This window comes from Budorcas taxicolor, chromosome 25, assembly GCF_023091745.1.
Source record: "Budorcas taxicolor isolate Tak-1 chromosome 25, Takin1.1, whole genome shotgun sequence".
In the NCBI taxonomy this organism is placed as follows: Eukaryota; Metazoa; Chordata; class Mammalia; order Artiodactyla; family Bovidae; genus Budorcas; species Budorcas taxicolor.
Window position 1 is genome coordinate 24,740,446 of NC_068934.1, and position 21,494 is coordinate 24,761,939.

Here is a 21,494-nt window from a genome sequence, read left to right on the forward strand (position 1 = left end):
ATATCTGCACACCCCAGGACAGGAAAATAAATCAGGACACATTATTTCTGGCAGTATTCCTCATTTTAAAAAATTAATTACTGATCCCTAGTTGGAAATCTTTCTCAATGAAGCAGAAAGATAAGTTAGCAGACCTAAAAGAAAAGCTTACTTGCTGAGAGCTACTCAAAAATCCTCATTTCAGAGAGAGAGGCCATGATATCTGGCACCAAGGATTAACATCTACATCACGCCAAGAACTGATTCTGACACCATCCCCCTAAAAATCAGACTGATAAACAAAGAGCGGTCTAAGAGAAAATATACCTTAACCCTTGAATTTGCAGATGTGGAATAAGGGACAAAGTGCCTCCTGGGACTTGCCCAGCTGGCAATGAGAGCTGATGATGGCAGAACGGGGCAGGAGTGCAAGGGTCCTGATTCATGGTGGGGGGACTTTTATCCCCTCAGTGCAAACGATGAGTCCAGAATTCTGCACTTGTATATTTCTAACAGACTCTTCTTGGGAGAGGATGTCATGCAGGGGAAAGAGTCTAGGCTTTAAAGGGAAACACCTGGGTTCAAACCCCAGGGCTGCCTCTTGACAGCTGTATGACCTCAGGCAATTTACTTTGATGTGCTTCAGCTTCTCTATCTGTAAAATGGGAAGAAATGTCCTTACCTAGCAGGTGGTTGGGGAGATTGAATGCACTAAGTGAAGTACACTGCCTGGCAACAAAGTTTCCTTTCTCTTCCCGTTTTCCCACCAGAGCGGCTGCTTTCAAGATGTCAGTATGGCACAGTACCCACTCAATCACTCAATACCACAAAAATGAAAAGAGCTAATGTTAATTAAGAGCTCACTATATGCCAGGTATGCAACTTTCACCTAATCTTAGAACAGCTCTATGAGGTATGTACCGTTATTCCCATTTTACAGATGATGAAACTGAGGTTCCAATGGTTAAATAGCTCTTCCACAGCTACGCGACTAGAAAGTGATAAAGATGAGATTTGAACTCAGGCTGGTCTGAATCTACAGCCAGCAGGCCATCCTTCCTCGGGTCACCAAGAAGGCGGTGTTGTCCCCTTCACCATCACCTCTTCTCCCACCAGTCATACCTTCTAGCCTATCCTGCTAGAGACCGGTCTGACCTCTGATTATGGTTGAAGTTGTCCTCTCTTCATTTAGAGCTATAAGTGATGGTCCTACCAGTTGGATTTTGGCTGCGCAAAGGTGTGGTCACTCTTGCTAGGCAACCTCCTGTCTGGCCCTTTCTTCCCACTCGAAGCTCAGTTCCAAGTCACAGAAGGTGAGGAGACTCGGAAACCCTCGGGACTCATGGGACGTTACTGTCAATGTCATGTTAACGTTTTCCCCATTTTCTTGTTGCCCTAGAAAAACAATTGCTCCAGTCTCACAATACTCATTCAGAGTCAGTGGGGTCCTCAGGGCTCACGTGATCCCAGCTCTCATTTTACGGAGTGGGGAAACTGAGGTCAGAGAGGAAAAGTGCCTGCATCTCAGCCAGCAAGTGTTTAGAGCCAGCGAGTCTTAGATATCACCCAGTCCAACTGCCTTTAGTTTGGAAATGAGAAAACCAGTAGCTCCTGAAATAGCTAAGATAAAGAAAATCTGCTTTCCACTTACTGGCAAAGAGATAAATCAAAGCTAAGGGCAAATGTGTAGCCCAGACAGGTTTCATGGCCCAAGTGGAGATGTCCCTACACAGAAAACACCATGGGAAGGGCTGGGGGGCTCGAACCCCGGCCGGCTCTCTCCCCACCTGATGTCACTTAAGGGCCCCACCTGGCTCAGGTGATCCTGACCAAGCTGCCAGAATCCACCGTTCGGGCCCATGTGGAACCAGATTACATGGAGGGCACCAGAGGCCTCACATGGATCTTGTCCACGTGTTTGGGAGAAGACAGACTGCTTTGTGTCACTGATGGGTGTCGGGTGGGGGCCTGGTGGGGGCTGGGAAGCATGCCCAGCAGGTGAAAGCTGGCACAGACCCTCGGCCCTGTGAGGCCTGATCCTTCCAAAGTGGTTGCTTCTCATTGTGACCACACTAAGCCCTGACCCAGACAACTGGACCCTGTCAAACTCCACAGCCCATGGACTCAGAGTCCACCATCACATTCTATTCCTTAGGCCTTTGAGACAGTTTGGGTTTCACTCTGAAACATGCAAATGACTCTTAAGATAATTAAATATTATTGGTTGTCATCAAAGCAATTGGTTAACCATTTAATGTTGTTTTTTTTTCCTAAAGCAGCAGGAAGATGACGGGAAACATTGGGACCCTACTACAAGGTCCAGTGTGTCCTGAGGTCACCCACATGGCCTGCGTGTTGTGCCCTGGAACTGAGCTTGGGGTAGGGGTTTCACCACCTCCAAAGGACCAGCCAAATGACTGCCTAGCAAGAGGGGCCAAGCATGTGCTCGACAAAAAAAATATCCCGCTGGCAGGACCATCACCCTTTACTGCTGGGGGCACGTGGGGTGGGAGAGTGTTAGGCTCTGGACAGGAGAAAGGCATGAAACGCAGAGGGGTCAGCAGTGGGAGAAGGAATCCACTTTACAATTTTGATCTTACTCCAGCTCCTTGGGAGGAGCAGTGATTGAGCTAGCAGCCAGACCAAGATGCAGAAAGCGAGACTGAAGCATATCAGGGGTTCCCATCTACTGAATGGAAGGCCCGACAGGAAAGAGAGGGGAGTGACTGAAGAATATCAGGGGTTCCCATCTACTGAATGGAAGGCCCGACAGGAAAGAGAGGAAACCCGTCACTGAGCCCCCGACATCCCCTAGGAGCCCTGAGAACATGTCTCATTTAACCCTTAAAACCTCCTGGGCAGAAAGGCGCTATTATCCCATTTTACAGACAGGAGTGAAGTCACTTGCCCAGGGCCCCACAGCTACTCAGGGCCAGAAGGAGAAGGACACCCACGACCCTGACTGTCTTCCCCGTGCCCTTCGGCTGCTCCACCACACAACCAGCCCTGGGTGTCCCAGAGCTTCCTCTCAGGTAAATCCAGACTCTTACTTTTCCTGAAGTCTTGATTCCTTTCGCCAAGGAGGCATACACAATCACCCAAGCCAGGAAGAGGCAGAAGGCTAGTGGCCACCTGATCTCACCAGGATACTCAATCCCTGCAGAAATCTTCAGCACAAAGTACCTGCGAGTTGAAAGGAGAGAAGTGATGGGGGCTGAGTGGGGAGGGAGGGGGGCAGGGAAGGGAAGGAAGAGGCGGGGGAGGTGGCCGTCTGCAGGCTTTCTTTCCCTGCAGAGCCAGGGAGCCCGGAACAAAATCCCAGCATCCCCCAGCCTCCCCACCAGGGGCCGGATCAGATCAGGTTGTGAGGGATCTGCTGATCGGGCTCCCGCCCACAGCTGTCTGCGGTGAGACCAATTGAATTTACTCTGCTTTTAATTAATTATGGCCCTAAATGACTTACAGTATAGCACAGGGAACTCAGTATTTTATAATAACCCATAAGGGAAAAGAAGCTGAAAAAGAATATATATCTGTGCATGTGTGCATAACTGAATCACTGTGTAGTACACCGGAAATTAACATGAGGAGGTGATACAACCATACTTCGACTTGAAAAAGTTAATTACGGCCTTGGGCGGGCTCTGAGCAAGACTACATCAGCTCCACCATCATCAACAGCTGCCCCGGAGCAGTGTAACAAATCCAACAGCCTTGGGGGTCCTGGTGCAGCCCCCCCTCCCCCAACAGGCATTGCAGAGGTTGATTATTTATATAAGAACACACCGCTAACAGAAACTCTAAACTGCCAAGGATGATTTTGTGTGTGCTTTTATATTGTTCCACTCTTTTATGAGAATGCATCCCAATAGATTTTTGATAACTTAAAAAAAAAAAAAAAAACAGTACAGAAAGAATAAAAAATCCTGCTGTGCGTTTTAGTTCAGGTTGTGACGAGCCTGCCCAGGGGCTGCTGCTGCTACTGCTGCTAAGTCACTTCAGTCATGTCCAACTCTGTGTGACCCCATAGACAGCAGCCCACTAGGCTCCCCCGTCCCTGGGATTCTCCAGGCAAGAACACTGGAGTGGGTTGCCATTTCCTTCTCCAATGCATGAAAGTGAAAAGTGAAAGGGAAGTCGCTCAGTCGTGTCTGACTCTTCGCGACCCCATGGACCGCAGCCTACCAGGCTCCTCTGTCCATGGGATTTTCCAGGTAAGAGTACTGGAGTGGGGCTGAGGTTGGCTGAAATGCAAACACAGGTCTAGCTGGCCTTCCTCAAGGAACATATTCAAAGACAGATGACCAGCAGCAAACGGGCACTCATCTGTAGTGGCTGCTGACACCTGAAGCAGTCCCGGCCTGTCTGGCAACTCCCGAATCCCTGGACAGAGGGCAAACGGGCACCCTCACTCCTGGGAACAGGAGGCTGCATCAGGGACCATGAGTCATCACGACAGACGAGACAATCCCCTCAACTCTGCAACATCAAGTCACGGAGCCTGTGTGTGTAGAAGGCGGGGCAGGCGGGTCTTTCTGTGTCCAGAGCCACGGGCCAGCCAGCATCCAGACTCTGCAGCAAGGGTTCCCAACCTCCAGAATCTAACGTCTGATGACCTGAGGTGGACCTGATGTACCAACAATAGAAATGAAGTGCACGACAAATGTTATGTCCTTGAATCATCCTGAAAGCCTGTGCAAAAACCGTCTCCCACAAAACTGGTCTCTGGTTCCAAAAAAGGTGGGGGACCATTGCTCTAGAGGGCTGCAGACAGCTGAGTGTGCTGACCTGCTGAGGGGCCAGCAAGCCCTCCTGGTCTAGCTGGGGACCCCCTGGGCTCAAGGCTAGAGTAGAAGTCACCAAGCGTGGGACCAGCCTCGGCTCCCAAACCTCAGGGGCCGTATTTCCCAAGCACTGAAAAGGTCCCCCAGCCCCCAGGTCCCCACCCTGCAATGGGCAGATTATCTAATCAATGATTCCACAGCCCCTTGGCCTTCTCAACCACTCCATGGTTTAATAAGGGATGTCGGAGGGGCCCAGAGAAGCTCTTGATAACAGTCCCTCTGGGGCACTAAGATGGTCCCAGAGGACTCGCAAAGCCACCAAAAGCAGATTTACAGCTCGCTCTACCACACACACCACGTTCCAGGCGGCACTAGAAGTAAAGAACCTGCCTGCCAACGCAGGAGACATCAACGGCGTGGGTTTGATTCCTGGGTCAGGAAGATCCCCTGGAGGAGATCGACAATACCCCTGACCACGTGATTATGTGATCAGATTTCAGCCAACCACGGGGTCAGGCTCCTTTCTCAATGCTCAGGGTGAATCAAGGCCCACCCTCACTGGTCGAGGTTATCTGTAGAGGGGATTTTTTCCCTCATTCAGCCTAACTGCCCCTTCTGTTCTACGGGGAATGCTCACGTACCCTCGGAGTCCATACAGGAGAGGAAACTTGGAATAGGAATTCATGGCACTCGGGAAAACCAGCAGGGATATAATGCCCACTTCTCATTATCTAAGTAGAGGCCGCAAACGAGGGGCCTACTGACCTATGCATCTTATTTGACATCAGTGTTTCACTTTGATTGATTTGCTAACATTTAAAATGAGAGAGAGACATAAGAATTCATATTTGATTTCCAGCATCTCTTGTAAAATGGAAGCCCTGGTGCACTGGCCCAGTGGGCAAGGAGGGTGCAGAGAGAGGCAGCCCATCCCTCAAGTCCACAGGCTGGATATTCACTAATTTTCTGGGTTTCTCTCGGAAAGTGTTTTTTAAAAAATCTTACTTGAAATACTCTTCACTCCCACTGACGAACGTTTTATTGGCCTGGCTGGTGAAGTTAACCATTGTCAAGTTGGGATAGGCGGTCATGCAGAAAGTCGAGTTCTTGATCTGTATTTTGGGATGGTCATTGATCACACAGGAATCTGTTCAGGAGAGGATGGAATGAAAACACAGTGAAATCTGTACAAAAAATAGACACTTGTCTTTCCAGCAACTTAAGGACAAAAGCTAAAATATTTCCTAAATATTGGACAGTCACTTTGGGAAGGTATTAACTGAGCAAAGCTGGATGCAGATGAACCCCAAAATTGTGTGTTACTCGTCCCGGAGCCCCTGGTACCAGCTTCAACTGTGCCTGGTCCTGGTAACAACAGCACTTCTTTCTGGAGCGCTCTCTACATGCTAAGCACTTACAGGCGTCATCTACCCTGAGGTTCAGAGCAGCCTATGCTGTGGGTACCACTGCCTCCATCTTTAAGATGAGGAAAAAGGCTCAAAGAGGTTATTAGGTGATTCTACCAAAATCACACAGCTAACGAGAAGCAGGATTCAAACCCAGATCCTTATGATTCCACAAAGAATAAACGGCTTGTGGAAATGAATTTTAATCAGACATCAACAAAGCTGAAGGGCTACTACCACAGAAGACCCACTAATAAGCTCACCTTGAACCCAGTGCCTGGCGTGACAGCTGACACACAGAGGTCCCCTAAATATGCGTGCCACGTGCTTTCCGCACACTAACATGAGCTCATGAGTCTGCAACAGGGCTTCTCAACTGGGGACGAATTTGTCCACCAGGGGGCACTTGGCAATGTCTGAGGACACAGTTGTCCCTGTTCAGGGAACAGGGTGCTCCTGGCATCTAGTGGGCAGAGTCCAAGGATGCTGCTGAACACCCAACAATGTACAGGACAACCCCCACGATGGAGAATTATCCAGGCCCCACATGTCAATAGTGCAGAGGCTGAGAACGCCTGACCTAGGCTGGGGTGGGGTCAGGGAACTAACCAGATGAGTCAGTGTGTCAGGCACCTTGCTGGAAGCTTTGCCAATTATCATCTCATAAAAGCCTCCAAAACCCTGGGAAGTGCCTATCATCATCCTCATTTTACATAGGAAGAAGCTGAAGTCTTTCTAGTCATGTTACAATGTCTCTATGATCCCTTGATTGATATTTTAGATAAAGAGTCCACCAGGATTAATGCCAAAGGATGTTTAATGTATAAAGATGTGGAAGTAACACTAACAATAACTAACACTTACACAGCACTTAACCATGTACTATTTTAAATGTCTTAAAGTGAAGTCGCTCAGTCGTGTCCGACTCTTTGCGACCCCATAGACTGTAGCCTACCAGGCTCCTCTGTCCATGTCTTAGCTGATTTGATTCACAGCTGCAAATAAAGAAACTGGGCACAGAGAAGGGCAGTTGCTTGCCAAGGTCACACAGCAGAATCAGGAGGCAAACAGTCACTCTCTCCTTGGAGGCCATGCTTTTAACCACTCTACTGGGAAGCAGAAAGCAGGGAACATAAACTCAAACACCTTTAAGAGTCAGGCTGGTGACACAAATGAGAAAGATATACAATGGAGGGTACAAAGTTATGATAAACAGAGAGGACGACAGAGGATGAGATGGCTGGATGGCATCACTGACTCGATGGACGTGAGTTTGAGTAAACTCCAGGAGTTGGTGATGGACAGGGAGGCCTGGCGTGCTGCAGTCCAAGGGGTCGCAAAGAGTCGGACACGACTGAGCAACTGAACTGAACTGAACTAAAACAGAGTATGATCTTCCCTCTGTATCTGCAGATTTAATATCCTCGGATTCAACCAACTGCAGACTGAAATGTCAGTGGAGGTTGGCTGGATGCTGTTTTCGTTGTCCTACACCACTTTATATCCTGCACGGGAACACCTGCAGACTTTGGTATCTGAAAGGGCTCTGGAACCAGTCCCGTGAACATCGAGCGATGATTGCACCAGCCAATCCTGCCATGCTTTTCCAGGTGTTCTGATAAAAGATGCAGAAACCCTGGATATTTCCATGAAGTCTCTCCATTTCAAAATATTGGAAATAAGGCCAGATTATCTTTAAACACTGTGGACCAAGCAAACAAAAAACACATGCAGCCTAGATCTGGTGCATGGATTCCAAATGCACGTCTTCCGTGGCACAGCAAAGTGGGAACTGTGGGTTCAGGAATTCCACTAGCTCTGAGAGCTTGGACAAGTTCCTTTATCTGTCCAAGCCTCCATTTTTCTGATCATAAAGTGTCTAGTTTGAAGGCTGTCCCAAGAACCAGATTAAGTGAGATAGGTCATGAATGAGACCATCGCATGCAACACCTAGCACACAGCTGGACCCGGTAAAATTTAGCCATAAAGCAAATGTCATTGTTACACCTTTTCATGGGGTGAGCATCTCTGATCCCCAGCATCGTCTCTCAATTCCACTTGCCAGCCATAAAGCATCTAACGCCTCCCACACAACCTCTCCAGAATATCTGAGAAAGCTGGATAAAATTTAAAGCTGTAATAATAAGAACCCCTTACCTCTGACTGATTCTTTAGACCACAGGTTTTCTAAACAGCAGTACTACTGACACTTGGGATCAGAAAATTCTCTGTGGTGGGGACACTGTCCTGAGCATCGCAGGGTATTATATTAGCAACATCGCTGGCCTCTGCCCACTAGATGTCAGGAATATTTATCTTCCCCCTGCCCCACTTGCGACAACCAAAAATGTCTGTGAACATTGCAAAATGCCTCCCGCAAAATCTCTGGGGTTTGAGAAGCACCACTTTGAGAGTTCTCAAAAAAACCTTCTCGCTCAATATTATCTTCTCGGACCAAATAACAGTTTCAGGGGGATTCTGAGCTCAAAACGATCAACTATTTACCAAGGAAGCATTTGTTTTCCCCAGCGGGGACCAGAATGAAGGCAATTAAAGCACCATCCACGTCCCTTTAGGAAGAGATCGCTAATGCACGGGCAAACTCAAAATCCCTTGCTTCCAAATCTGCCACAGAGGAACACGTGGGCAGCTTCCTTAGAGAGCGTCTCTGGGCGTGTCTGGATTACCACTCACCGCCGCAGTCAAGGTCACAGCGTCCCTGCGGCACTGCGGCCTCCTGCAATATCCCTTCTCACCACTGGGCGGCAGGAGCGCGCTTCCCAGCGCACTGAGCCTTCAGGTCCGCCAGCAAAGGAACGACCGGCCCTGCCGTCAGCGAGCTCTGCGGCCCAGCAACCCTGAACAAAGAACCGCGATAAGGATCGCGCTGAACTGGAAGCGGTTGGAAGGATTCTCTTTACTTGGGCAATTATGAATAAATGAGAGCACACGAAAGACAAGGTAGAAAAGGAATCGTTGAACTAAAATTCTAATGCAAATTAAGCCATTCTAGAAATAGAAATGGTATTTATGCGATTCCCATTTTAGGTGACCCAGCTAGCTCCTAATTTCAAAAAGCAGTCACTGGTCTCACTCAGCAGGGCATGCATTAGCCCTTCAACGTTACAAATACCCAGAGGATTGAATGTCCTTAAGGAAAACAGCCTTTCTCACAATCTACACCTCAGAAATGTGTGGCAAGCTCTTCCGGTGGACTGAGCCAGCTCAGATACCAGGGTCCTGGCACCTGAGTGATGGGGGGAGGGGAGGGTCCCAGGCAGTGTGTCCCTAGCAGAGCTCAGGGGCCATGGGATAAAGCCCTTCCTGCTGTAAGTGAAGGGCATAATGGCCAGGGAGTCTATCCCGCTTTCCTGGGACCAGCTGCCCGCTATCACAGGGTAGGATGGTTATGGGGTTATAAGGGGGTGGATGAGCTTGGAAGGTCATTTGTGGAACACTGCACTAGGGGAGGGAGTTTTTCCACTTCCTAAACAAGGACAGTGAAGCCTGGCACGCTGCTGCCCATGGGGTTGCAAAGAGTGGATTAGACTTCGTGACCGAACAACAAAAACAAGCCTCTCTCAGAACGGCCATCTGGGAGGCAGCCTGGGACACCACTGTCTGGATCCCTTTAATTTTTGGTGACACTGTGCAGCATGCAGGATCCCTGACCAGGGATCGAACCTGTGCCCCCTGCATTAGGAGAATGGAGTCTTAACCAGTGGGTCAGCACAGAAGCCCTTGAACTCCCATCTTGTCCAGCAGAAAAATGGGGCTACAAAGTTGACTATGTCTCTGCAAGTCATCCCCTTTTCTAAGTCACTTTAGGACACCACAGGGTCAATACTTATGAAAAGGATAGCCTGTCCCTGGTCATGGAAAATGGTCAAGCTTACAAACCCAGCAAAGAGCAGATGGAGGGGTTGCATTGAGAGAGGGGAAACTGAGACCTCCACTTTAAGCAAACAAAAAACATTAAACTACCGGCTAAGAATGAGATAAGGTCTTCTAAGCCTGTCCACATGCTTCCAGGGAATAGAATGAAAAGCGTTCATTTCTCTCTCTGCTCAGAGCTTGCATGGTTTTTACAGTTTGTACCATAAGGTGCTTTGCTGTATAATGTCTTCACTCGGCCTTTCATGTTCTCTGGGATATTATGAGCCAGAAAGAAAATTCCACAAAACCAGCAATGCCTGCACGCACATGCCTGGCCCAGGCATTGTGTTCAGGTTGCTGTAAAAATACACACACACACTATATAAATGTATATGTATACATCTGCATATATATTCTCCACCCATAAAATAAATACATGTCCCTGATAGAAAATCTAGGGAAAAAGAAAAAAACAGAATGGCTCCAGATCTACCAGGTAATATGTGTGTGTTTCTTTCCTATATGTTCTCTACCAGCACATCATTGTTAGTAAAAACAAAATTACACTATAAATCTGTATCCTGCCTTTACATTTAACTTGATGTGCTGATGATTTCCCTATGTTTTACGCATATTCATTTTTAAAGACTATGAAGTATTCTTTAGTCTTTAAAAATGCACTGTAATTTATTTGAACCATGGAATTATTGAATTTTTGTTACTGTTTCCTGTGCTTTCCTAGGCTATAAATGTCAATGAACAACCTTGAATAGTCCTCACCTGTGTCTTTGGTTTTCCTTTAACAGTAGATCCCCAGGAGTGGTATTACTAAGTCAAAACTACTGTTCAAATGAGCTTTCTTTTAAACCCCATAGAATCTCAGCTACAAACACCCGGACAGATGTCACTCTGCCAAGGCTAACAGAATAAAGCCTTCAGGAGCCCTGGATGAGCAGAGAATCGGGGGTCACTGAGACCCGAATCCTGGTGCTGGCTCTGCCTGGAGACATGTGACTGGGCACTCCACTCTCTGAGGCTTAGAGCCCACTTTGTCACCTGTAACATAGTGACCGTGTCATCTGCCTCTTGGGACTCATAGGACTCTAATTAGGAATAGCAGAGACATCATTTAAGAAGCTGCTGTGTAGGCTAAGGAGTGGTTGGGACCATGGCCTTGGGAGGCAGGCAAACTTGGGATCCAATCCTAGGTCTACCACACAGCTAGCTTTATGCACTTGAGCTCTAGATTTTTCACCTATAAACTGGAAATAACAATTAAACCCATATGTTGCTTGTTGTCCATCCTAACATTGGTAATATAAGTTATTGAAGAGTTTAACATGGTGGTTCATGTGTAGTAAGTGATGCTTGCTATTACTGTTAAGGCTCACTGTGTTGCATAAATACTAGTGGATATTGTTAGCAGAGGGAACAGTGTTTCTGAACTACCATCCCTCCCAAGGGACAGCTGCAAGACACCGATCACCATGACCCAAGAAGGCCCTGATGGAAGTGCCCAGGGAAGCTTCCCTGGAGGCTGGATCAAGGCAACAACCCTCCCCGAGCGGGCGCTCCTTCAGAAAGTGACTTCTGTCCCAGACACAATCCTGGATGGACAGTCTGGGCACTGGGATGACTTGAGGCTCTTCTCCACTCCAGACCCCACGTCCTGGACAATGCACTTTGCCAAAATGGCAACCAGTTTCCGGAATCCATTCCAGCAGCAGATTGTCAATGGTGAATCTGCAAACAGCCAGCTTACTGAGTGGGGTTCTCTCAGTGGCTTTGCAAAGGTGGCTCTGAGCTGGTAGGGAGCACAGGGCAAGAAGGTGGGCACTCCATTCCAAACATGATTAAGGAAAGACTAATTAAGGGCTGTGGGCAAGAGCAAGCCTGGTGGTTCCTACTCCTGGGTGTGCCTGGGAACTGTAAACATACAGCTTTACAGAGTACTAGGCTTCATCCCCTGGAGAAGGCAATGGCACCCCACTCCAGTACTCTTGCCTGGAAAATCCCGTGGATGGAGGAGCCTGGTAGGCTGCAGTCCATGGCGTCACGAAGAGTCGGACACGACTGAGAGACTTCACTTTCACTTTTCACTTTCATGCATTGGAGAAGGAAATGGCAACCCACTCCAGTGTTCTTGCCTAGAGAATCCCAGGGATGGGGGAGCCTGGTGGGCTGCCGTCTATGGGGTTGCACAGAGTCGGACATGACTGAAGCGACTTGGCAGCAGCAGCAGTGCTAGGCTTCATCCTCGGAGGGTCCAATTTACTTGGTCTGGGCTTGACTCTAAGTGATGTCTTGATTTGCTAGTTCCCAGGTGATTCCCATGTGCAACAGCTTGGGCTGAGAACCACTGCTCCTAAATTTAGAGTTCATCCACATGGAGACTGTAAAGATGAAGGCGTGGAAGCCCAGAGAGCCTAGACGGGCACTTACTCCTGGTCATTCCGCTAGTGGGCCCCACACCAGCTGTTGTTCAGTCGCTGAGTAGTGTTGGGCTGTTTGGGACCCCATGGACTGCATCATGCCAGGCTTCCCTGTACTTCACCATCTCTCCGAGTTTGTTCAAATTCATGTCCGTGCCTGTCCCCACTGCAGGGAATCCCACAAATCCTCGTCCTGAGCTCGTCAGCTGCCCTGGGTTTGAATTTGATGAGCATGTCTCTCCATCATCAGTCCTCCTGCAATCCCGTCCAGGTGCAGGCTGGATGTGTTGTGTGCCTCCAGGCACGGGCGTGTAAAAGCACTCCAGTGTGAGCTCCTGCCTTTACGAATGTGCATCTCTGGGGGGGGGGGGGGGGTGTTGGGCCGTGAGGGATGGGTCGTCTTTCTCTCTTACACACTCAAAGCGTGTAAGGAACTTCCTTGTTCTGCAGCGTGCGGGCTGTCCAGGCAAAAGAGCTGGGTTGGGGGGCCACCACTAAGAGACACAGGATTCTGACTGCTTGAGGGGAGTGATAGACGTGCCGGGAAGGAAGAAACTGTGTGCTAACTGGTGTTCATGGAAATGATCAGCACCTTCAAAGGCATCTGATACTAGCACCTTCCATTCGTGCTCTTTCCAACTAGGATCACATCCTCCACTTGTCTCCTTTCAGCAATCCCATGAGGTAAGCTCATGAAGAATGTTGTTAGCATTTCTGTGTCTCAAATGCGGAAAACTGAGACCCAGAGAGAAGTTACCTGATGCAAAGGCACGTACCACCAGGGGCAAAACACCTTACACACCGGAAGCCGTGCCAGCCGCTCTGCCCTGGCCCTCCTCACTGCCACACGTCTGCCCTTGACCTAACAAACTGACAGTTCCCCCAAGCCCCAGCCCCAGAGTATTTCAGGTCTGAACCAGTGTTAACACTCCCCGCCTCCCCAGACAGCCTCCCCTCTTCTAGGCACTTCGCTACGTTCCTTTCTATCAGAGGTCTGTACGTCAAGCATCTGTTCTCTTGTGTTACCGCATGCTCTGGGCAGCATCGTGTGAAGTGTGGACCCAGGCTGACATGCCTCACTCTCCTAGACTCTAGACCTCATTGCTTTACAGACTGTACCATGCGCACAAGTCACCAGGGGACACCACTCGAGCCAAATCTAGTAAATCAGACTACTTGGTGAACTTGTAATTCTACATTTTCAACAAAAACTCCAGCTATTCATGAGCAAACAAAAATTTGATTACCCAGCCTAGGCCATGAGTTCCTTAAATATTAGAATTAACTATATTCGAGGTTGGTTCTCATCTCTGTACCCCCAGCATCTAGTATAGAACTTGACAAACATAACAGGCACTCAGTTCATCCTCCCTGAATGAATGAATGAATGAACAATTCGCCTGGTGCAGGTATATCCAAACTTACCTAACAAAAGTTTGGTTTTGTCTTTGCATTCTGGCGTGTTCCAAGGGTTGTTGCAGGAGCCCCAGGGCAGCACAGACACAAAGGAGGCAAACAGGTAGAAAATAGTGTAGCAAATAATCACATTGTAGTATATGGCTATTAGGACAGAGATGATCAGCATTGCGATGCCACAGCCTGTGGAAGCAAAAGTTTCAGGGATTCGTTTCCTCCAGATCCTGTGGAATCCTTACGGCTGGGCGGTTGGGCGCAGGGGCAGGGAATGTAGGCGCTGGCTCCCTCTTACAATGGACACATTAATAGTGGAGTGGACTCTGTGTCTACCAGGACATCGAGACATTCTGCCAGGAACAGGGTGATGCCCGAGATGATCTCGGGCCATTCTTCAGAGGGCCCCAGTGGTGAAACTGATCAACTAGAGAAGGAAGGAGTGGGTTCTCCCAACCACAGAAGCAGGTCTCACTCCCTGAGGCCATTTGGTGCCAGAGAGGGCAGGGAAGGGCTGAGGCAGCTGGGAAGCAGGGAGCACTCACCTTGCAGGGCTGGGATGGCCTTCCACACAGACACCGGCCCCTGGCTGGCAAACTGGCCCAGGGACACCTCTAGGAAGAAGATGGGCAACCCTGCCAGGGCCAGCATCATCAGGTAAGGGATGAGGAAAGCACCTTGGAAAGAGAGAGCGGGAGGTGAGAGCTCAGAGAGGCCCAGGCTGGCAGGCTCCATCCTCCCCTTCGGGGAGCGAGCTCCCTGCCTTCTCCAGGAAGCTTTTGATATTCCAGCTCAGCTGCAAGCACCCAGGGATGGATAGGAGCATCCTCTAAACAGTGCCAGGGTTCCCTGCAACCACACTGTTCTTTTCAATTCCCCATTGGGTGGGTCGTTGAGGGTTGCACGCTGAGTGCACTCTATTCTTTTCTTTTTCTTAGTCTAGTAATTCAATGTCCCCAAATGAAGCCCTTCCTTCCAATGTTCAACAAATCCACACTCCACACTTCTGACTCGCTGCTGGACTCCGATTTGGTGAAATCTCATTGGCATCCCAGCTCTCCAAATCTGCTACGCTAGACTGCAGGGGCCCTCGACTTGAGTCACCTGCACACCTTCTAACAACAAGATGGGTGGTGGGGACATCCTTCCCCCCGCCCCCCATCTCAGCCTTCACACAGGTCTCCACTTCCTTCTCCATGTGAGAAGTCCCTTCTGTCCTTCAAGGTCAGCTCAAATGCCTCCTCCTCCAGGAAGTCTCCTTTCTCTACCCTCCCCCAGCACCTCCCCTCCCAACACCGGGTACTTGACAATATTTATGTGGGTGTCTTATCTGCGGGCTTCTGATGATGTTGATCCTTCCTCTCTGTTCTCTAGAATGGCCAGGCCAGGGCTCTGGGAGCTGGCAGGTCTCCAGAGACTGGCTGAGTGTTCCTGGGGTTTCTTCATCCTCAAGGATTCTTTGGGGTTGTTTGGTAGGAGCTTGGGGAATAGCCATGATCTTTGGAAAGGTCTGGACCAGGGAGGGCTGTTGCACAGTCAGAACCAATTTGGGGACTCGACACCAGAGCCCAGAACACTGGACTCCACAGAAGGAAAGCTGATCTTTCTCTTGTCAGTTCCTCCTGCTGGAAGGACCTTTCCTGGCAGGGCCTCTCCAGAGGAGGAAGGCCAGGGACCGATGGGGAGTAAAACCAGGGCTCTTGCTTTATCCTCTCCTGAATGGATTTTCATGAAAGATGTGGATCATGCATCCCTTCTCTTTTGTTGCTGGGAGGGAGGGAGTGAGTCAGCCCTCCACCGCCTCCCCTCCATCCCCTTGAAGGGGCTGGAGCCAGTGTTTGCAGAAGAGGTTGCCTTCCCCCCTGGTGGCCAGACTCAACTCCCCATGCAGCCGGAGTTTTTCTCAGATCGTGTTTTTTCTCAGATCTTTGTGTTTCCCAGATCGCGGGCAAGGAAAGCTCAGGCCCTTCTCACTAGTCCAGCAGAGCCTCTGGCTGCAAAGCTGCCGTGCTCCCTGGACTGGAACTCCTCCCTCACCCACCCTGGCTGTCCGCCCCCTTTTCTGGCACTGGAAGCTTAATCACAGCACCCTGGTCTGGGGACTCCCTGCAGAGAACCGAGCCGAAACGCAGCTGGGGCAGCAGTCAGTGTGTGATCAGCGTGCGTTCTTCTGTTTCCAGGGCACCCCTCCCTGATCGCAACCGCCCTGCACTCCTCAAAAATACTTGTCAACAGTGTCCTAATTTTGGAATTAGGGGGAGGGGTGTTAACATATTTTTCCGTTTTCATCATCACGTGGCTCTGCACCTGTCCCTCCTCCCCGTACCTGGAGAGCTCACCCAGAGACCAAAAAACAAAGAAACCCAAACCCTTAAGCTGCCTAACCCGATAGGGTGAGGGGCGCATTTCTTATCTCCTTGGTCCAGTTGAGAAGCTGTGAAAGAGAAATGAGGTGCAAATTCCTATTTGTAAAGGGGGCTTGGCTTAGTCCCGCCCTGTGGTGCCTCAGTGTTGCCAGGGCAAGCAAAGGGGACCCTGGATGTGCCGGGTTCCTCCTCGGTGGGTACAGGAGAGGCTCAATGGATCCTAGAGGCCTGGCAGCTGGTGCGTGCGTGACTGGGGCCCACTCCATTTTAGAAACGGTTTTCCTTCCACCCAGTGAGGACAAATGCAATGGAAACTGTTTTTGCTAAAGTCAAAATAAGTCCTGCTTGCTCCCGAGGACGTATGTGTGTGAGCGCTTCTACTGGATTCTCAAGAGCACAGCCCCCAGCCGCTCTGCGCGCCCACCTCCTGGCTGGCCTGCATCCTGTCCTCTGCATGACCCAAGTGCCCAGTAGGCTCAGATTTCCAGGTTACTATCTTACCATATACTTAATTCGATGTCCAGGACAGCACACCTCCTGGCTCTAAAACTATTCGTGTGCGAGGAGGGCACTGGGTACCGAAATACTTGTGGGCTAAATTAGGATTTGAACTCGCCTGCATCAGTGTTCACCTGAATCAGGACCCAGCCTCCCAAGTGGACAATGGGGCCTTGTGGAAACCCATCTCACCCCTGAGCTCCATCTCCAGATAAAAGCCTCCTGGATCTAGTACCAACCAGGTATGGTAGCTCCTGCTCTCTGGCTTCCCACAGATGTCTACAGGGGATGGAGCTGGAGTGTGAAGGGCCTGCCCGGAGCCTCCTCTCTCAGCCTAAGTCCCAGATTCTGTATGTCCTGCTCTGTGTCCCCCGCCAACCCCCAAGTGCCCACCCCGCCGTGGGGGAAAGAGCGGAAAAGCCATACCTCCCCCGTTCTGGAAGGCCAGGTAGGGAAACCTCCAGACATTGCCCAGCCCCACTGCGTACCCCACCATGGACAGGATGAAGTCCAGTTTGCTGGACCAGTTCCCTCGGGCCTTATTCTCATCCCCTTGCTCGTCCTCCTGGGGGCGGAAAAGCACATTGTCGGATCACAGCCCTAGGTAGGCCGGCAGGCAGGTCCCATTCCACCCCTCTCCCCCCTCAAAGCTGAGGGTCCTTCCCAGCAAGCAGGCCCCCACTTTTCACACGAGGATGCATCGGCAGGCAGGGCCCTGACCCCTCAACCCTGCACACTTTCAGCAGGCAGGCTCCCAATTCTGATGTGAAGATCCATCTTCAAGAGACTCTTGAACCCCCTCTTTCCCGAAATCCCGCAGTCAAGTCACACCAGCAAGCACTTCCCCCAAACCTTGAACCTGTAGGTTGATTGCAAGCAGATCCCTCCATCCCTAACCCCTGACCAAGAGTTCCTTTGGCAAGCAGGCCCCAATATCATGCCTAGGGTTCCCAGCAAGCAGGTTCCTAAACATCCCCTACCTCCCCAAATTCCTCAACACACCCCTTTCTCTCTCTCTCTCTTTTTTTTCTTTTGGACTCCATGCTAAGGCCAGAAAGAGAGCTGCAATGCCTGAAGCCAGCCAGAGCCCCTGCATCACTCTCTCCAAAGCCTATGGGCAGAAGCTGCCTGTCAGCTCACTGAAGGGGCGCCTTTCAGCTCTCGGGAAAGGGAGATGGGAAGGAGGGAGCTTTAGGGGTGAAACAAGAGGGGGACAGAAAAACAGACATGGAAAGAGATGGGACATCAAAAACCTTGAGTTCTGGTCTACACTTTATCCTACCCAGCTGGATAACCCCAGACAAGCCACTGGCTCTCTTGGAGCTTCTGTGTCCCCATCTGTAAACTGAAGTGTTCAGAATCACAGTCTCCCGAGGCACCCTCCTGCTCCTGCAGTCTATGGGTTTGGGGGGCTCACCTCTCCAAGCACACGCTAAGATGCTCTATTAGGGCAGTCCCTGGTTCTGGAATGTCTTACTGTAAAGCAGAAAGAAAAACTGCAAATAAACCCAGAAAGTGTTTGGGACACCTGGACACGACACAGAGCTTCCAGGGACCTGAGCCCCAGTCCTTCTCAGTCACCTTCTCCCTCCTCCATTACCCTCCACCTCCTATTCTAGCATTCTGGCCTGTCCACACTGTTCCACAGGCCATGGAGGATAAAGAAGCAGCTGGCAAGATGGGGAGGAGGTCTGGGGGAGAGAGGAGGAGGGGCAAGGTGGGTGGCAGAAAGACGAGAATCAGAAAGATGGGCAGAGCTGAAAATAGGGAAAGGCAGGGCTTGATCTACACTGACCATCCTTAATGTCCCCGCTACACACCTCCCACACACATACCGTCTCCAGCGCCCTCCCCCTTCAATTCTTCCAGGGCTAGAAAGGGTGGGAGTTCCGGCTCCTTTTGCCGCAGTGCGGAGGTTAAGCAAGACATGTGAGACAAATTTTCTGCCTCCACCTGGGGTCACACTCTTGGGCACATGCTGTCACAGGCAGTTAATGCACACAGTCAAACGCTCCAGAAGAGGACCCCAAGAGCTAGGGCGCGTGGGAAAGCCTAAGCTTACATCCATTTCTAGTTATTTTAACAGCTGAGCTCTTGCTGTGTGGATAACTGTGTGTGTATGTGTGTGTGTAAGAGAGAGAGTCTACAAACACTAGAGAAACTAAGAAGGGCTCCATAAACCCTAGATTTCACACAGGGAGGTGTTCTGGTTCAAGAAACCCGCCCCCCCCACCTCCACTGGATACACAGGCTTAGCCCTTGAGCTAAGAGGAGAGGAGGCTGTGGAGAGGCCCGCAGTGGGAAAGGAAGAGCTGAAGTCTATGAAACAGGATGGAGGGAAGAAATCAGAGAAGGAGGCAAGAGACTGGAGGGAGTGGGAGAAGACAGAGGCCTGTATGGGAGGGGGGCCACCAGCAACAGCTGCCTTCTCCCCCACTCAGGACTGGGATTTGCTTTGAGGGTTTTTCATGCCTCTGGTTGAACCTAAAGGATCAAATGGACAGGTGAATCCAGGTTTGTAGGGCCTGGAGCTTATACAATTGAGAGGAGTACTCTAAGAAAAATATATACACGAAATTAGGTACAGGTTTTAGAAAAGATAGGCTCTGAGGCTTAAACTTCAGTAGCGGCCTCATATAAACCACTTATCAAATGAGTTCTCACGATTACCGTAACTTGCAGTACAAAGCCCACAGGACTAAACCATCATTCCTCCCTTCTCCCTGCCCAGGTTTTTCTCTTTATTTTCTTCTCCTTTTTAAATTAAGTTAAAAAATAAAAAATAGATCCAGTGGTTAGCAAGAGGGGGAGTCCTGTCTGCAGAAAGGGGTGAGAATCTGAACGCCTCGATTGCGTGATGAGTCTGCACCTGGATGGCCGCTGGGAAGGGGCTGGGAAGGGGCAGATAGTGGCAGCTCCCGAGGTCTCGAGCCCTCCAGCAGGGTTGCGGCAGCCCTCCCGCCGCTGAACCAGCGACCCCCCAGCGCAGTGCGTGTTTCCGAAGCCCCAAAGCTGCCTCCCGCATCCATCACCTGGCACTGCCAACCGGTCTCCCCATCAGCACACGTGCACCCGCTTGGGCCTGGCTCGCCTCTCCCGCGGCTGGGGAGCAGGAGGCGGCGCGGCTCCAGCCCGACCTGCTTACCTGGGTGGCAGCGGTAGCCACGCTGCCCGGGAGCACGGACGTGATTCCATCCGTGCCCAGCACCACGGTGCTCTGGCTCATATTCACCCAGCCCACGGCCGGGGTATTGTTCCGCTCCAGGGTGCCCTTCCCCACACTCACATTCGCATCCCCCTCCAGGCCCCGCAGGGCCGGAATCTTACAAGGCAGCGCGTTGCCGGGCCCGGCTCCCCCTGAAGGAGGGGCGGTCTGCGCACAGTGCGCCTCGCTCCAGTCCCGCAGAGCCGCCGAGGCCGCCGGCGGCCGCGGGCTACTCAGTTTGCAAGCCCCGGCTCCTCCGGGCCGCTCGGCCTCGCAGGCTCGCGCGTCGGGAGCATGGAAAGTTTGTGCGCCGGTGGAAGCGGACCTGGGCACACGCGGCGGCGGCGCGGCGGTGGCCGCGGGAAGCTCCTGCTCCGGGCTCGTCCTAGGTGCGCACGGGCCATCGTGGTGGCCCGGGGGCACCGTCGCCTCCAGGCTGTTGGCTGGTTGTTTATTCATTTCCTTGGGAGCACTGCAATCCTGCGAACACAACGTGAAGTTCGTGCAAAACAAGTCACGGCAGCCTTTAAAAATACCTGTATCCACATATAGAGACGTTCACAACTCAGATCCAGACATAAGATCCAGGGAACAAATGGGAATCTGGATTTTTTTTTTTCCTTCTTCAAGAAAAACTGTAATCAGTATTTCTCAGTCTGTCTTCCCAATAACTAAATGACATAAGGAAGCTAATATTCTCCTCCCTGATAGAAGGTGAACTAAAAAAAAGAGATGCAGGAGTGTTTTTTAGCAAGGGGGGAGAAGAGGAGGGTGGAAATAGCCCTACAGCCATGAGCTCCTCGCCTTTGGATTTCACATCATGGCTTTGGATGCCCACGGTCCCCATCACCATTGTAGAAAGATTCTTTAATTTTCCGCCCCATTTCCTTTGTCATTCAACAATGCACATTTGCTGCCTTTTTTTTTTTTTTTTAATAAGCGATAGACAAGCTGTGGCCACAATAGCTGATGCCCTGGCACCTGCAAGTATTAGAGGCCAAATCTGTTCTGTGAATCCCAGCGATCCACAAACTACCCACACCTGCCAGGTAGTAAAGACAAGGATAAGGGAAACTGACCAAACAGTAACAACAACCCCACAAGAACAACAATAAACCAGATTTAAAACACAAGACAGTAACCAGGTTTATCTTACACAGCCTACATTCACTTCCAGATTCCTAGATATGCAAAAGAACCTGAGAAGATTTTTGGTCCTCCCCACTCCCCAACAATAGCTATTCACAAGAGTTTAATACCCATGCTCCTATACTGGCTTAGGAGATGAAACTCGGGACTACTAATTTTCACTTGCTTTCTCCCAATTGAGAAAGAAAATAACTGCCAGCAATATTTTTTTTCATCCGCTTTCTCTCTTCATGTTATCTTTCAGGGCTTCATAAATATTAGTACCACCAATTACTATTATACTGTAAGAATAATCATATTACCTTCACCTCAGCCACACCTAACCTTCTTGCACAAATGCACAGGTCAGAACTCTTTAATTTGCACCAAATTAAGTATCTCAGCTCCAG

General features: G+C 50.3%; 1 protein-coding gene across 1 annotated transcript in view; it reads right to left on the reverse strand.

The window, feature by feature from the left end:
* SLC6A5 (solute carrier family 6 member 5) overlaps positions 1-20,430 on the reverse strand; it is a 51,187-nt gene extending 30,757 nt beyond the window's left edge. The window contains exons 1-6 of the mRNA XM_052661961.1: positions 19,897-20,430; positions 17,178-17,316; positions 14,433-14,564; positions 13,903-14,076; positions 5,769-5,910; positions 3,030-3,162 (exon numbers count right to left, since the gene is read on the reverse strand). Coding sequence (XP_052517921.1) covers positions 3,030-3,162; positions 5,769-5,910; positions 13,903-14,076; positions 14,433-14,564; positions 17,178-17,316; positions 19,897-20,415 — 1,239 coding nt within the window. The 5' untranslated portion in view covers positions 20,416-20,430. The remainder of the gene's footprint in view (positions 1-3,029; positions 3,163-5,768; positions 5,911-13,902; positions 14,077-14,432; positions 14,565-17,177; positions 17,317-19,896) is intronic.
* Positions 20,431-21,494: the final 1,064 nt, after the last annotated feature.